Source organism: Selaginella moellendorffii, unplaced genomic scaffold, assembly GCF_000143415.4.
Source record: "Selaginella moellendorffii unplaced genomic scaffold, v1.0 SELMOscaffold_26, whole genome shotgun sequence".
NCBI lineage: Eukaryota > Viridiplantae > Streptophyta > Lycopodiopsida > Selaginellales > Selaginellaceae > Selaginella > Selaginella moellendorffii.
Window position 1 is genome coordinate 710,712 of NW_003314287.1, and position 12,929 is coordinate 723,640.

Sequence of the window (12,929 nt, forward strand, 5' to 3'; positions counted from 1 at the left end):
ATTGCGAAGTATATGAACTTTCAACATTCGGATTGGGATGGTTATTTGCCGTCTCTTCGGTATGCTTATGTCACAGGGGTGCAGAGTTCTGTTGGTGCTTCACCATATAAACTTCTATATGGTCATGATCCAATATTACCAACAGAGCTAGGTTTACCTTCGCGATTGCCACGAGCTCCTGATGCTAGGTCATGGGATCAATATTTGACAAGCATTCTTCCACTTGTCCGAGCAGAGTCTGCTGAACACTTAGGCCGCGTACAAGTGGGACAACAACGGCGCTACAATTCCCATCATCGTCCACCAGCGGAGTACAAAGTGGATGATTTGGTGTTAGTCCGTTTTCCCCATCTTACGGTACGTGGTTTATCTAAGGGGCTCCTTGCGCAGTGGAAAGGACCGTATCGGGTGTTGCGGCAAGTTGGACCACAAGTTTATGAGGTTCGGCATGACGTTCAGCAGGCCGATCCTCTGGAGATTGTGCATGTGCAGCGGTTAAAACGCTTCATACAGAGGGATCAGGAGCCGTTAATACCGTCTACAGATCCACCGATGCCTCCTCCTGACGTTCCTCCAGATCCCGGCCCATCTACAAGAGAACCCTGACGGCCTTCCATTATTCCGAGAGGAGGGGATGATGTGAGGGCCAAGTGTACGGCTACGATGCCGTATACTAATATTAGCGTAGTGGATTTTGGTAGCCATCGGATTGGTTTCAATCCGGACCACTCGCTCCTGTATATAAGCTAAGGTTTTTGGGTTAATTGATATGCACATTTCTGTATTCCCTTTCCATATTCCATGCACTCACATAGCCACAATCAATAATTGATTATTTTTATTTATGATGGTCTAATAATAAATATATCATATATCAATTAATGTTTTCCTGGTTATTAAAATATTTTAAAATAATTTAAATACTGGATAATTTGTACTTTTACACTACTTTAGTAATAAATTTAATTTTAAAAATAGTAGACTACAGCACCTAACATTATCCTTATGAATAATCATCCCAATTTCATGAGGAACTTCAGCTGCTAGCCACAAGCAAAGCACATATACAACACCAAATCTAGGAGTGGCATAGAGCGAATTAAAACAAATCAAACAATAATGAAAAATCAATTTTAAAGGCTTGAAATGGATTGTCAAACAAATCTTTCCACCCCTATACAAGAGAGAAGAAGGTAAGAAATTTTCCTTGATAATGAGCTAGAGATTGAGCGTCTCTACCTTCCCGTCCAGTTCCGGGAGCTCTAGCTCTGGAGCGGTGGTGGGGTAAGTCACGGGGATCTCGAACTGCAAATCAAACTCGTATGTGAACGTACCAGCAGCGGAGTGGATTCCACAGCGGAGCTGAGGCCGCCGGATCTGGCGCGGATCGGCGGACTGGAGCTGCTGCCGCGGCGACTGGAGTGGCGATTTTGGCAGCAGTGGCGACGATCTACTCGACCTGGAAGAGCGAGGTGAGATCTTTTCTTGTAGCATTCTGCTGCTCATCAGTTTCTTGTGGATTCTGCAAAGACCGCTCGTAGCAATGCTGGGGATTTTGGTTCGTGCTTTGCTTTTTGCTCGAAAGTTCTAGGTTTTAGTTGTGGATTGTCCGTCCAGCATTAGATCTGAACGAATGGCGAAAGTTTCGACTCTTAGAAGCGAAGCCTGTAACTCACAACATGAGACGTTACAGGCAAGAGGAAAGAAAAAATGGAAAACAAGATGATGTGCTGATGTTCTTTGTCGTCCAGGTTTGCCTTGGATGACGATGCGCAACGTTGCTTCGTGCCTCTTGACAAAGTAACGGAGCTTCCAAACCTCATGACGAAGATACGTGAATTTTTCTTTGCTTTGCAGGGCTGCTATGGGTACGAAAAAGGATGGGAAGCCAAATGTGATCATCAGACCATATGTAAAATTGTCTTACGCTTGGAATCACTGTAACTTGTGCTTCGTGCTGACAGATATACGCCCATAAGTGATCCGTACGTTCGTGGTCACTTTGATTACTTGTCAAGGTATTGCTTTCAGCATTTGCGTGCTTTCTCAGCTGACGATGGAAAAAATATTTCTTTTGTAGACTTACCCGCAAGAAAAAATGAGCAAATATTTTGCCGCTCTTCGGCCCGGAGACACTTTGGAAATGAAAGGGTGCGTGTAGTTTACTACATTTCTTTCCGTCTGTAGTTTTACAAGGAAGATCCACAGCAAGCTCCCATACAGCGCCAACATGAAAGCACGTATTGGGGTGGTATATCTTTGAGTTCTCTGCGTAACTTTACTGTCGGTTAGATTGCAGGAGGTACCGGGATCACACCGATGTTTCAAGTGCTTAACAAGATCTTAAAAAACCCAGAAGATAAAACACAGGTTTGTCTCCAGGAAAAACGTGTAATGTTTCTGCGGCGTTTCCTCCGATCAGGTCTCGTTGATCTATGCCAACTTGACCCCGGACGACATTCTACTCAAGAACGAGCTCGACAAACTAGCTGAAAAGCATCCAAACTTCAAGGTCCTGTTTGAAGACTATCAGACTTCCACTCTGGTGTTTCCAAGGAAAACTGACGCATGTTTACAGGTTTTCTATGTTGTCGATAAGCCAACGCATTACTGGGGAGGAGGATCCGGCTTCATCACGAAAGACATCCTGGTGAAGGGACTACCACCTCCTTCGGACGGCAATCTCATCATGGTTTGAAGCTCATTCGCTGCTCGTTGTTACTTAGTTCCCATTGACACAATTTCCAACAGGTGTGCGGGCCTCCAGGCCTCATAAACCACATCTCCGGCGCTAAAGCACCAGACAAATCACAAGGACAAGTAAGCATTTTACAGAGATATCTATTCCAACACGCGAGCTTGCCTGATTCCACTCTTCCTTCTCAACAGTTGACAGGTCTCTTGAAAAGCATGGGTTACACTGAAGACCAAAGTTCTAGGCATTCTTTTATTCTCAGGACAATAACAAATACAAAGCTCTTTAAAGTTATGAGAGCCGTAGATTAAGGTCCCCTGAGACGCACTGGCTTATTCCGCGGAGCCATGCCGTGTGCTTATGGAGTCGCAGCGTGATGATCTTACCCTCCTGAACGAATGAAAAGAAGAGCGTTTTCACAGAAAAGATTGGAAAGTCTATACTGTAGCACCTGATGCCTTGGGCTGGCCTTCGGAGTTGGACTTGGAGCGGGGCTGGTCTGTAGAGGAGATGGGCTTGGAGCGAGGCAGGTCTTTGGAGGTGATGGGCTTGGAGCGGGGCTGGTCTTTGGAGGTGATGGGCTTAGAGCGGGGCTGGTCTTTGGAGGATTTGGACTTGGAGCGGGGCTGGTCTTTGGAGAAGGGCTTGGTGTTGGGCTCGTCTTTGGAGATGGGTTTGGTGTTGGGCTTGAACTGGGACTTTCCGTGCATCCTGTAAACAGCAAAACTCTATCAAAAGTTCATGTTACAAATCGTGGAAGCATGAAAAGTTGGCCAGAGAAACCTGGTGGCGTGGGCGGTCCTGACAGAAACATGAAAGAAAAAGAAAACAGTTAAGCCTGAAAAACCATAGAAAAGAAAGCACAAGTTGGTATATGGCACCTGCTTCAACTGTAAATTTACGTAAAAGTTTCAGTACGTGAGATTAATGTTGCTGTTAAATTCAAGAGTTTCACCTGGGCATGGCAGAATACCACGGAGCCACCACCTGGAGCAACACCAAACGAAAGGCTATAGTAGCACAAACATGTGATCAATTCGAACTTCCTCACCTGCATCGATCTTGTGCTGCAGCAACAACAACAAGCAAAGAAGAGATGTTGGCAAGAGTCCCATAGAAGACCATGTCAAATGCATAAAAAGAACCTTGGTTTGCTTGACGAACAACAAACTCAGCATCCCCAAGACTGCAAACCACAAGAAATGAAATCACCAATGCCACAAAGACGGCCTTCATCTTGTAGAGACTGGATGGCTGGCTGAGAGGCAATGCAGGAGTTGGAATGCGAATGCATATGCAGGCGAAATTTATTTTGAACCAAGACTAGCAAACAAAGCCAATAGAATCATAATGTACCAGTTGGCCAGAATGTCACAGTTTTTGTTCTTTTCCCGAAGAATTGACTAGGGAGAACGTGAATGAGAATTGTCTGAGATGAAGTGTCGTTTCCAAATCTCAGCTGGGTGGCAAGCTAATGTGACACCATAAAATATAGACACAAGTTCCAGCAAAAAATGTCAGGTTTATGACATTCATTGCCAACAAGGTGATCGAGACCTACATCGCATAAAGAAGCTGGCAGCAAAGGGAGGTGATAGTTGTCTTGCCTTCTATAGACAATGACTTGGATGTGCAAAGAACCCGATCCAGAGACTAAATTGCAAGAGATTTGCTTAAGCGAAGTATGTGCTCTGCAGCTCGCTTGCCACGAGTCACATCTCCATGGAGCCTGCAAGCGCTCAACAGAGTTGTCCATGCCACCGCATCTGGAAGAAATGGCATGGACTGGATAAGATTCTCGGCCTCCTCCAGCCGCTTAGCCCGCCCAAGCAGATCAACCATGCACCTGTAGTGATCCACAATTGGGTCAATCCCAAAGTCTGGTTGGATTAGCAGGAAGTGTTCTCGAGCATCAATGATCTTCCCCGCGTGGCTGCAACCGCTCAGGATTGCGATAAAAGTGATCTCGTCCGGTGAAATCCCTTCGAGATTCATGGACTGAAACGCATTAATTGCATCTTGCATATGGCCGTTTCTGGCAAGTACTGCGATCAAGGCCGTCCACGACCGCTGGTCTTTCCATGGCATATTTTCGAATACTTCACGGGCGCAGCTTACATGACCATTTACGGAAAATGCAACCATCATTGTAGTGCACGATGAAAGATTGTGTTCCAGAATTCTGTCAAATATACTCTTTGCTTGCACAAGACACCCATTAAGAGCATAGACTGAGATCATAACGTTCCATGACACCACATCGTGCAAGGGCATTCGATTGAAGGCTTGAACTGATTCGAGAAATTCACCACAATCGCCATAGCCAGTCAGAAGAACACACCATGCAAGGTGATCGCGGAAAGGCATCGAGAGGAACATTCTCTTCGCATCTGTCAGATACCCATCTCGGGCATAGGCCGACATTACAGTGTTCCACGCCACGACATTCCAACTTGGCATTCTATCCAAGGCCTCTTTTGCTTTGAAGGTTTGCATTGCAGTAACAAGTCCACCAGCTAGAGCATTCCAGCAAACAATATCTTTCTGCTCCACAAGAGAAAACAATCTCCACATCTCCTCGAGATTCCCAACTCCGGCATTTGCAGAAATCATGCAAGTCCAAGTCGCAACATTGGTATCGGGCATCGACTCAAAGATTATCTTTGACTCAGTGGCCCGACCTGCATGCGCCAAGACCTGTATCATTGCGTTATTCGACAGAATATCCCACTGTGGCATCCGATCAAAAAGTATCTTTGCTTCCTGAGTATCCCCTTTTTGGGCATATACTGTAATCATAGTATTCCAAGTAATGACATTTTTTTGTGGCATCGTAAGAAATACGGAAGTAGATTCGTCTAAACATCCATTAGATGCAAAAGCTTGTATGATAATGTTGCTTGACACAAGATCCCTGTGTGGCATCTTCTGGAGCAAATCTTTAGCCGAGAGCATATCCCCACCTTGGGCATATGCCATCAACATTGTATTCCAAGCAAGAGAATCGTACGAAGGCATCCTAGCGAATATAACCTCCACGTGGCAGGGAGAGCCATGCTGGCAAAACGCGTGGAGGAGCGCGTTCCACGACACCGTCGTTCTCTGCGGCATCAGCAGGAAAATCTCCTCCACGAGTGTGACGTGTCCGGCATGATCATAGCCAATGGCCAGAGAGTTCCACGTCACCACATTCCGCGCTGGCATTCGCTCGAAGAGCTGCACCGCGATGTTCACGTAGCCCTTTTGCGAACAGGTGGCAAGGATGGTCGTCCAACTCACCACGTTTCGTTCGGACATCCTGTCAAACGTGGATTTGGCCTCCAATGGGAGCTCGGCTTGGGAATATATGAGCATCATGAGATTCCACGTTGCAGTGCTCGGGTGTGGCATATTCTCAAACAGTTCTATCGCCTGTTCCAGATACCCGCATCTGGCATATACTGTGAGCATTGAGTTCCAGGCCATGACGTGCCACTCCGGCATCCGGTATAAATACTCGCTTGCGTTGTCTAGAGACCCGTGTTCGCAAGACGCAGATACCATCGTCGTCCATGTCACTACGTTTTTGCGACGCATGGAATCATACAGATGCTTTGCCTGATACAGATGCCCGTTTTGGGCATATGCCGCGACTAGGATATTCCAAGAACATATGTTTGGGGCTTCAATCCCGTCAAAGACCATCTTGGCTTCTCGCACTTGCCCGCATTTGCCGTACATGTTAACAAGCATATTGGCCAGGTACGCATTCGATTTGTGGCCACTGGCCACAATTTGGCCATGGAGATCGCGGCCTCTTGCAATGTCTTTGGACTCCCCACAAGCTTTGAGAGCTGTGGCAAACGCATCTTCAAACAAAAGCTTTGCGTCATTTGCCCGTCTTTGCATATGCTCACTAAAAGAGTTTCATTTTCTCAAAGACAGTATTATTTACACTATATGCTTTCAATCGCTTTGCCGGAGAAGCTGGAGCAATGCGAGGAAGAGATTAAGGATGTCGAGGTAGAGTGCGATGGAAGCCCAGACGTAGTCGTCGTAGTCGAAGCGCTTGATGAGATTGTCCGTGTCGTAGACGATATAGGCGCTGAAAATCAGCGCTCCAATCCCGGCGTAGATGCTCGTGCCGAGACTGGTAATCGGGAAGAACGACTGCAAGGAAAACGCGTGAGAAAGGAGAGAAATTCGATCAAAAGCATCGACCAAGTACCTGAATGAGTCCCCACAAGATGAGGATGATCACAGCCACGAAGAGAAATGGCCCCAAGAAGCTAAAGTCCTGGCCTCGCTTTGCAGCCCAGTATGTGTAGGCAGTGAGCCCAAATCCAATGGCGGCCGTGAGGATCAAAGCTTCCAACACGATATCCCCTGTGCCAATTTTTTAAGCTAAGCTGTGAGAAATCCAAGTTCTAGAACTTTCAAGAACTTACCTCGCGTGAACGCGCACGAAATTCCAACCGGCAAGCTCAGGCACACCGTGAAGATCCCCAGCAAGATGAGATTGATGGGATGGCTCTGGCGATAGGGATGAATCACGCACAAAACTGCGAAACACAGGAATCAAATCACTCGAAAACCTGGCGAAATATTTCCCGAAAACTCACGGATCAGAGGCAGGAAGGCCAGGAAGATCGGCAATCCGGGCGTGGTGACGAAGAACATCGCCACCGGGCGCGAGAAGACGACGACGCTGGCGACGATGGCGGTGAGCACGATCTGGGTGGTGAGAATTCCATAGACCTTGCGGATGAAGCCCCAGCGCAGCGTGCTGTCGTCGGCAGAGAGGCCCGGATACAAACCGCCGCTCTCGATGTCGTAGTCATAGCCTTGCTTCCCACCCCACATTGTGCTGCGCTACCCAAGAACCCTAGATCCCGAGAGCATATCCTTTTAAGTATATCCTCAAGATACATTAATTTAGAAAAACAATTGGTTTTGATTTTAGATATTAATTTATGTGTTAGCCATTTAAATGAATTTTATTTTCAAGTGAAGTAGGCTAATGCACCCACAAGACCAGCATTTATGTAAGTTGAAGGCTCGGACTGCGAATAATCGTCGCGATTGTCTGCGTAGTTATCATTTTGATCAGGGCCTCCGACTACAGCGCCAATGAGCAAGTTTGGATTGGGATTTGGAGTGTGCAGCCAGTTGAATCCATCTTTGCACGAGATGCGTTGCGGCTGTGCGTGTATCGAGGGGAGCGATGAACCGCGGTGGTGGACGTGCTGGGGGAACTTTGCCCCGAACCCAACCATGTAGGACATTTTCCGCGGATTGTTGCCTAGGATGTAATCTATCTGTGTGTGAATGATAGCAACGATAATAATGATATAAATAAACCTGCATAGCATGGAACAATTTTGAGAGACACACTATACCTGTCTTTTTGCAAAAGTGATCAGCTCATTTGGCTTGAAATTGCTACCTCCTCCCCCGCACCTGACACTTTGTTTAGCGCTGCTCAGGTATCCTGCATACGTGATGAGCAGAAATGCGTTGCTCGTAGCATATTGGAGATTGTTTGTGCCTTGGTAGAATAGCCCCCCTGTTATGATACATACGATTCTCATCAAATTGCCATTGTAGATAGTTTTGATTTTGATGGACCTGGTGTGAGCCTGGCTCGTCCAGGCATGGCCGAGCACACGAAATCATCAGCACGGTCCTTGTAAGCCGCAAGCCAGTTCTGGTTTCCTCCCAAAAACACCTATATGATAAGATCAGCATCAGCATTTTCCAGTGAAGATAGAAGAAGATTGTAGGGTTTCTAGCAACCTTTGCCAAGAGGACATCCACACCAGCATACTTGTTGTCCCAGCTGAGAGTACTGTAGGATGTCCAAGGGCCTCCCAGCTCGTTTTGGTGCAGGCCAATGTACTGCAAATACTTCCCATCGCCGGTGGCACGGTAGAGCCAAGCAGCGCCCCACAAGAGCTCGTCTCTATATCCCGAGTAACTCGTATAGAAAGGGCTCACAACTCCGCCCAGAGCATCGCTATAGCTCCCCCGGAACTTGTCCGCGAAATCAAAAACCTAAAAGGGCCCCGAATTTTAAAATTTTAAACTTAGCGCGAAAGCAGGGGCTCTGCTTTTTAGGGTTCTTGCCTGTTTGGACGCGTTGAGCAATTGGCGCGAGTACTCCGGCTTCGCGTACTGGAAGACGATCGAGGCGGCGGCGAGCGCTGCGGCTGTCTCCGCCGCGACGTCGGATCCGGGCGCGGATTGATCGATCTTGTAGGCGTTCCGGGGCGTGTCCATGTCCTCGGGCCTCTCCCAGCACTGGTGATCGGAGTAGGGATCGCCCACTTGGACCCAGAGCGTGTTTGGGGGCTTGTAGGCCCTGAGGAGATAGTCCGTCCCCCAGCGGATAGCGTCGCGGGCGTTTTGGAGCTCCCCCGCTCGCTTGAGCTGCTTGCCGGATTCTATCACGCTCCATGAAAGCATGGTGATCGTGAATGCCATGGGGAATCCAAACTTTACGTTGTCTCCAGAGTCGACGTAGCCTCCTCGGAGAACCACCTTGAAGAGAACAACCAAAGAGATCAAGTAGAGCTTCTTATAAAACGAGCAGGATCTCAGAAACGCATACATTTTGTGCTTGTCCATCGTTGAGTGCCGAATCTCCTCTCCATTTGGCTCTTTGCTTGGATGGCAGCTTGCCCGATCGCATCCCCTCGTAGAAGAGGATGGATTTGGAGAGAGCGTCACGGTAATCAGCACTTCGGAGTGCTTGGATCGATGAAGTACTCGACAAGGCGATGATTGTGACAAGGAGCTTCAATTGGAGTTGCAATGCCATCCTTGTTGTTGATTCAAGCTTAGGAACTCCATAGTTTATATAAATCTATGGTGAAATTTTTCAAGGCCAATGTGCCGAGATCGAGGAAAGATTGTCTGTCGCTCACATGGAATTTCCAAGCTTTTCAATTGCTTGTGCTGGATTGGTGGCCGAAGATTTGAAGCTAAACCCCAAAATTCTTAATTGCTTGTGGACGCAGATTTGAAAAATTCTTTCTGTATGAAGAAAAATCACGCAAAAATTAATGGCTTCATCCAGGTTCGAACTGGAGACCTTCAGTGTGTTAGACTGACGTGATAACCAACTACACCATGAAACCAACGCATGGTGAATTTCAACTTTTTAGTAAGTTCCCAATTTTTATGGCTTAAAAGTTGCCATAAAAAGTGAGATGAACCCGGCGTGATTCGAACACGCAACCTTCTGATCTGGAGTCAGACGCGCTACCATTGCGCCACGGATCCTCTGACATGTCAGCACCGAAGCTAAATCTTTATCTCTTTTCTTCTTTTGTAAAAGAGCCATGGCTAGGGTTCTTCTCAGGCGGGGAAGCAATGCGCTCGCTGCCCGGTCAATTTCAGGCGCTGGAGCCCGGCTGGAATGGCGCGCCAGGAGGTTTTGCTCGGATGGAGTCCAGGAGAGGGAGAGCATGGATTACGACGTCGTGATCGTTGGAGCTGGTCCTGCCGGCCTGGCAGCGGCGATCCGGCTCAAGCAGCTCTGCGATCGCGAGAAGAGGGAGCTGTCCGTGTGCGTCGTGGAGAAAGGAGCTGAAGTGGGTAACATATCTATTCTCTTGTCATTGTTTTCTCCTTGCTTTTCTTTGAGGAGTGACCGCACCGTTGGTTTTTCAGGATCTCACATTCTCTCGGGAAATGTCTTTGAGCCTCGCAGCTTGACTGAGCTCTTTCCGGACTGGAAGAAACAAGGAGTAAGCTTGTGTTCTAAACTTTTGTAAGACTGTCACGCTTGTCTAGGCTCCCGTGGAAATTCCGGTCTCGGAAGATAAGTTTTGGCTCCTCTCAAGTAAGCATGCAATACCGCTTCCATCTCCATTCAGAAACCATGGGAATTACGTGATCAGGTGAGAGAGACATGTCTATAATTCTTACGAAGCAATCGTTTTTGTTCAGCTTAAGTCAGCTCGTTCGCTGGCTAGGGACCAAAGCCGAGGAGCTTGGAGTGGAAATATACCCGGGCTTTTCTGCTAGTGAGGTGAGGCGCTTCAGAGAGATTATTCGTTCGTTCTCAAGTGTACTTACTTTCTACTGTGTCTTTGACAGGTTTTGTACGACGACAACAGAGTTGTGGGAATTGCGACTAACGATATGGGAATTGCGAAGAACGGCTGTAAGAAGTCAACCTTCCAGAAAGGAATGGAGTTGAGAGGTGCACAAAATCATCGTAAAATGGACTTCCTCTTACGTTCTTGTTTGTTATTTGTGTAGGACGTCTTACCCTCCTGGCTGAAGGTTGCAGAGGCTATCTATCTGAGGTATTTGTAGATTAGTATTAAGGCACTCGAAGTAATTCATGTGACAGGAAGTTATTCGCAAGTACCAACTTAGGAAGCAATCAGGTGCCCAGCATCAAACGTACGCTCTTGGGATTAAGGAGGTATATGATAAGCTCCACTGCAAAGTTTTACGCTTACAAGCAGGTTTGGGAGGTCGAGGAATCAAAACATCGTCCTGGTTTTGTCCTTCATACAGTTGGCTGGCCTCTCAACACAAAGACGTACGGGGGCTCGTTTCTGTATCATATGGCAAATCGGCAAGTAAGTTCAAGTTCTTACGTGCTTTAACTAAGCTTAGAAAATCAAGGCAGGTTGCAGTGGGCCTGGTTGTTGCGTTGGACTATCAAAATCCATATCTCTCGCCCTACGAAGAATATCAGGTGAGAAATATGTTCAGTTTCTACTTCTGCAAAATCTGATCTTAAAATTTATAGAGATTTAAACAGCACCCGTCCATAAGACCGATGCTTGAAGGTGGCAAAGTTGTGCAATATGGAGCCCGAACACTAAATGAAGGTGGCTTTCAGGTACATTAAAATTCTTGACAAGCCCATGGCGTTCATCGTTTTTTCATAGTCCATTCCAAAAACTGTGTTTCCGGGTGGAGCACTCATTGGCTGTTCAGCGGGATTCGTCAATGTTCCAAAAATAAAGGGCGCGCATACGGCTATGAAATCAGGTACATTCGTGTCACTAAACTGGCATTTTCAAGTTTCTCTCTGTAGGATTGCTAGCTGCAGAGACAGCTTTCGAACAACTATCAAAAGGTAGTGAACCTGCAAAGCTGGATAGTTATTGGGAGCGACTACAAAACTCATGGATATGGGATGAGTTAAACGCGGCACGTAACATAAGACCGGTTTGTCCTCATTCTTTTCACTTACAACCAATCTAATCCTAAGTTTGTAACAGGCTTTCCATTATGGTTTGCTCCCAGGTCTAGCAGTTTCAGCTTTTGAGCAGTAAGTTTTTTCGATTTGCTTCCACAGTTCTCATTCTTCGAATTTGCAGTTACATTTCCAAAGGCAAACTTCCATATACTTTGAAGCATGGAAGACCCGATCATTTATCCACTGAGGTATTTAGCTGTGTTATCAAGTGTTTCTAGTGTTATGCATCTGTTGTCCAGGTTAGCAAGAAGCACAAGCCTATAGACTATCCCAAGCCGGACGGTGTGATCTCTTTTGATCTTCTGACATCACTATACAGGTGCAGTCCACCTATTTTTCAACTTCAGGAGCTGTGTTCTGACTGTTTGGCTCATCTTCTAGAAGTAACACAAATCATGAACACGATCAGCCTTCGCACCTTCTTCTCCGGGACCCCTCGATCCCGGAGAAAGTGAATTTGATAGACTATGCAGGACTGGAATCGCGCTATTGTCCAGCGCGAGTCTACGAGTAAGCGCAAGTTTCATGAGTTATCAGAAAAGTTACCCGTGGCTTTTGTAGGTACATTCCTGATGAGAATGAGAAGCTCACACTTCAGATAAATGCCCAGAACTGCCTGCACTGTAAGGTATGGGAGACGTTAGTTTCATAGTAGGTATCGTGCTTTTTCTTACTTTTGACACGTCAGGCCTGTGACATAAAGGATCCACCACAAAACATAAAATGGACAACGCCCGAAGGTGCTGGTGGTCCAGGTTATTCAATCATGTGACAGACTAGAGTTTTAATGGGATTTGTTTTCGCATTTGCAAATGAATAATCATACTTGTTGGAACAAGGCCATGGTAGGTAATGCTTGAGTTCCAGGTTACTTGCAAGTGGCTCGATTCCTTACACGGTACGTATGTTTTATCTTGCCTTGGTTGACTACTAACTTAAGCAATGGGTGTGTTCTTTTGTCGATCGCGTCAGGTTCTGAATTTCAGAACTGAACAGGGTCAGATCATTTCAATAATGATCAGTCAGGTG

General features: G+C 46.7%; 4 protein-coding genes and 2 non-coding genes across 9 annotated transcripts; 2 read left to right on the forward strand and 4 right to left on the reverse strand.

Annotated features, from left to right (window-relative positions):
* Positions 1-1,633: 1,633 nt before the first annotated feature.
* LOC112348085 (NADH-cytochrome b5 reductase-like protein) lies at positions 1,634-3,412 on the forward strand. The gene is made up of 12 exons (XM_024680136.1): positions 1,634-1,667; positions 1,752-1,800; positions 1,858-1,908; positions 1,965-2,017; positions 2,079-2,160; positions 2,209-2,251; positions 2,293-2,370; positions 2,423-2,512; positions 2,579-2,692; positions 2,752-2,820; positions 2,890-2,985; positions 3,173-3,412. The coding sequence occupies exons 1-12, from the start codon at positions 1,634-1,636 to the stop codon at positions 3,410-3,412; spliced, it is 999 nt and encodes a 332-aa protein (XP_024535904.1).
* Positions 3,413-3,577: 165 nt separating this feature from the next.
* Positions 3,578-7,564, reverse strand: LOC9628795 (BI1-like protein). 2 transcript variants are annotated; one of them, XM_002975081.2, is made up of 4 exons: positions 7,297-7,564; positions 7,123-7,236; positions 6,903-7,060; positions 6,577-6,844 (listed from the first exon to the last, which is right to left on the reverse strand). In XM_002975081.2, the coding sequence occupies exons 1-4, from the start codon at positions 7,535-7,537 to the stop codon at positions 6,641-6,643; spliced, it is 717 nt and encodes a 238-aa protein (XP_002975127.1). In that variant the 5' UTR covers positions 7,538-7,564; the 3' UTR covers positions 6,577-6,640. The 2 variants fall into 2 exon arrangements, with proteins under 2 accessions (XP_024535594.1, XP_002975127.1); XM_024679826.1 differs by lacking the exon at positions 7,297-7,564 and having other exon boundaries at positions 3,578-6,844.
* A 67-nt stretch (positions 7,565-7,631) lies between these two features.
* LOC9628796 (endoglucanase 17) lies at positions 7,632-9,494 on the reverse strand. The gene is made up of 6 exons (XM_024679833.1): positions 9,285-9,494; positions 8,801-9,214; positions 8,471-8,728; positions 8,303-8,402; positions 8,074-8,240; positions 7,632-7,992 (listed from the first exon to the last, which is right to left on the reverse strand). The coding sequence occupies exons 1-6, from the start codon at positions 9,492-9,494 to the stop codon at positions 7,678-7,680; spliced, it is 1,464 nt and encodes a 487-aa protein (XP_024535601.1). The 3' UTR covers positions 7,632-7,677.
* A 245-nt stretch (positions 9,495-9,739) lies between these two features.
* On the reverse strand, positions 9,740-9,813 carry TRNAV-AAC. The gene has a single exon. It is a non-coding gene; the product is annotated as a tRNA-Val (tRNA).
* A 73-nt stretch (positions 9,814-9,886) lies between these two features.
* TRNAW-CCA lies at positions 9,887-9,958 on the reverse strand. Its single transcript has one exon. It is a non-coding gene; the product is annotated as a tRNA-Trp (tRNA).
* A 54-nt stretch (positions 9,959-10,012) lies between these two features.
* LOC9628797 (electron transfer flavoprotein-ubiquinone oxidoreductase, mitochondrial) lies at positions 10,013-12,738 on the forward strand. Of its 3 annotated transcripts, none has more exons than XM_002974895.2 (18): positions 10,013-10,273; positions 10,349-10,425; positions 10,472-10,578; positions 10,628-10,709; positions 10,778-10,883; positions 10,943-10,989; positions 11,037-11,111; positions 11,155-11,271; positions 11,322-11,390; positions 11,445-11,537; positions 11,587-11,689; positions 11,736-11,869; positions 11,923-11,972; positions 12,022-12,088; positions 12,140-12,219; positions 12,282-12,410; positions 12,462-12,528; positions 12,589-12,738. In XM_002974895.2, exons 1-18 carry the CDS (start codon positions 10,018-10,020, stop codon positions 12,670-12,672), a joined length of 1,743 nt encoding a protein of 580 aa, XP_002974941.2. In that variant the 5' UTR covers positions 10,013-10,017; the 3' UTR covers positions 12,673-12,738. The 3 variants fall into 3 exon arrangements, with proteins under 3 accessions (XP_002974941.2, XP_024535598.1, XP_024535597.1); XM_024679830.1 differs by having other exon boundaries at positions 12,285-12,410; XM_024679829.1 differs by having other exon boundaries at positions 11,041-11,111; positions 11,318-11,390.
* The last annotated feature ends 191 nt before the right edge of the window (positions 12,739-12,929 follow it).